At 45.7% G+C, this 2882-nt stretch overlaps 1 protein-coding gene across 1 annotated transcript; it reads right to left on the bottom strand.

The window, feature by feature from the left end:
- Nucleotides 1–350: 350 nt before the first annotated feature.
- EV420DRAFT_1654153 (uncharacterized protein) lies at nt 351–2310 on the bottom strand (the record flags this gene model as incomplete). The annotated part of the gene is made up of 11 exons (XM_060478793.1): nt 351–460; nt 514–814; nt 868–954; nt 1017–1316; nt 1373–1492; nt 1545–1637; nt 1691–1852; nt 1907–2023; nt 2076–2141; nt 2195–2225; nt 2270–2310. 11 exons carry the CDS (start codon nt 2308–2310, stop codon nt 351–353), a joined length of 1428 nt encoding a protein of 475 aa, XP_060321678.1.
- Nucleotides 2311–2882: the final 572 nt, after the last annotated feature.

Genomic DNA, 2882 nt, shown 5'->3' with positions numbered 1-2882 from the left:
AGCTTAAATACATGTTAGACTCATACTAAGAATAGTCTCTACAAGGGCGCATGCAGCAAGAAGTGCACCTTTCAATGAATGAGAAGTGAGGACACTAAAAGAAGTGCACTCCTAACGAATGAGAGTAAAGAGTGCATATCACCTGCATCTGCATAGGACTCCATCTGAATAGGCTGCATCCTGTAGACCGCCCTTGACTAGCAGTTGACTCCTGTCCAACTACTAAGAAGCATGATGCCATCAAGAGAAGCATGATGGTACATGCAGGTCATCGGTCATCTAAGATGCAGCAGCTGTGAACTGGGGTGACGGCAACCAGATAAACAGGTAAGGGGTGTGCCAGTGGAATATTATGGGTCTGAGAGATAAGATAGGTAGGTCTGGGGTTCTGAGGGATAAGGATAGATAAGATAAGGAAAAATAGGGGTAAAGTCATAATAAAGGGTTTTTGGATCGAGATCTGGGAATAAAGTTAGAACAATAGTAATACAATCAAATGGAATGACAACTCACATAGCAATGTGCTCAACCACACAGCAGTGCTGCTGTTGTCCCGCTGGAATGTGGTAGATGCAACAAGGGGGGAACAGTGAGCATCGGGGGTCATGCCCGACTCACAATGATGTGCAGGGATGGTTGCTTTTTTCTGGCTGACATCATAGGTGTAATGACAGGAGGATGGCAGGGTATGGGGTTTTGCTGGTTGGGATGCAGCGAGTGGAAGAATGGCGATACAACCTTTCCCAGTCGCTGCACCCTCCCAGGTGTTGGAACATGAGGAGGTCAGTTTTGGGGTATGGGATGGTCTGCTACTCTGAACCAGGGGGACAGAAATTATTGCCTTTCGCTGAGAGGGTGCCTTCATACGAGCCGTTGAACAGGCACAACCACCGGCACCTCAGATGTCGACTGAAGGACAGCGTGTGATGGCCACTCCAATGAGCAAGCCATGACCTTTTCATACACAACATCAACCATCAGCAGGTGTATCATATTGATCAAATGACGATGCTCACCATTTCCTCTACCTCCTTACCCTTGTTTCCAAGTTTCCAGGAGACATTCAGGATGAGAGAGGGCAAGAGTATATGCCTAGAAACAGGCGTGGCCAGCGATGCATTGAATGAATCAGTGACCTCATTCTCATCAACAGACGCGTCTGATGATGAGGAGTTATGAAGCATTGAATTTGTCAGCCACTCTATTGAGCGAGCTCTAATTATCTCCTCGTCATCACTACTGGATGACTCTGAGGATGAGTCCCATAGAATGGGGTTAGTCAGCTGCTCAGGTAATGAGTGAGTCATGGACATTCCCTACACAATATCACCTATCAGAAGGTGTATAAACATAACTATTTGACAATGCTCACTGCGATGCATCCTTCCAGATCCTGACCGATTGTAGGCACACTCGAACTTGTCAAGGGCACTTCCAGGATCATTTTTTGAAGGTCGGTCACCAATGACAATGGCATTAAGAATGGCACAGTCTACAAGGTATGCATTAGCATGTTCAGCGATAGAAAGCAGTCCGAAACCCACTTCGAGGTCCTCTTCGAACTTGGCAAGGTCCCAACATAGTTTGTCGAAGAGGGGGGTTCGAGCTATTGATGAAAATAAATCCTGGGATACATGCTGAAAAGACAAATATCAGTGACCATAGGACATGTATTCTGTGCGGTGCTCACATCCGAGCTCTCAGCAGAAGGAATGGCAGGTTCAACCAAAACCTCATTCCTCACCCCTGATCCACCAACGGTTATACAGGGTGTGCCGTTCTGCTCCGGGACCATTGCATATGATGTCACAACCAATTGGTTCGAGGGTGAGTTGCTGGTGGAGGAGGTAACCTGTCACACATAAAATTAGTTGGTACATGAAAGGCACTAAATGGCGGTGCTTACCTGAGCTTCAGGTATTTGGAATGCAGGTTCACCATCAGTTGACCTTGCAGACATGTACATTGTACTGTCACTGCATGCAAGGTTCTCTGATGGTAAAGACGCCATATTTATCAATGCCTGAAAGGAACATTGAATAAATCCAAACCATATCATGGCATATGACACCCACTTGAAGGTCTGAAGCCAGCAGTGAACCTTGTTCCTGTTTCGAAGAGAATAAAGTCAGGGATACCTGCTGAAAAGACACATATTAGTGACCATCAAACATGCATTCTGTGCAGTGCTCACATCCAAGCTCGCCATAGAGCAAATGGCAGATCTGAACGAGTTCAGGAGTCTGCTATGACAGATCATCCTTCCCACCTCCAACTGACGTCAGTGGTGGGAATGGACACCAGAGACATGATGAAGATGAAGAAAAGCATGGAGAGTGAGAGGGCTGAGCATGAAATCATGGTCGCTGTTACAAGTGAAGAGATGTCATGTGGGTTTCCTGATCGTTGACACTGACGCGTTGTGGATGCCATGTGTCCCAAAGATCATAGTGGTGATATGGTGAAAAGCAAGTCAATGAAGGTGTAGTTACAATTGGAGCACTTGAAAGATGGATACGCGTCGAACGTGTCGCTCATGAGGTTGAGACAATTCGAATTTCATTATGGCACATTCATATCCTGATATTGGATGAGGGATTTGAGTAAACGGCAAAAAAATTGTTGTCCTAGGCAGTGTCTCATTGATGAGGTGGGGATCATTAGGCTGTGGGTTCATTGTTCATTGGGAAGGAGACCGGTATTGCATCTACATAGTACTGACATATTGAGGTGCATATAGATCACGGCTCCTTCAAAGTACTCCTCATGTTTTTGGGGCCATAATAAGTTATTTCGTTCAAAATGTTCGAGTCATGATGTCTGTCACATCTGGAGGCAGTCAAAGAACCAGTTATGCGATAAAAGGCATGATATTTATTAGA

Source organism: Desarmillaria tabescens (assembly GCF_030435595.1).
Source record: "Desarmillaria tabescens strain CCBAS 213 chromosome Unknown EV420scaffold_196, whole genome shotgun sequence".
Lineage (NCBI taxonomy): Eukaryota > Fungi > Basidiomycota > Agaricomycetes > Agaricales > Physalacriaceae > Desarmillaria > Desarmillaria tabescens.
Note: the sequence above shows the minus strand (reverse complement) of the source record. Positions and strands in the feature narration are given on the sequence as shown.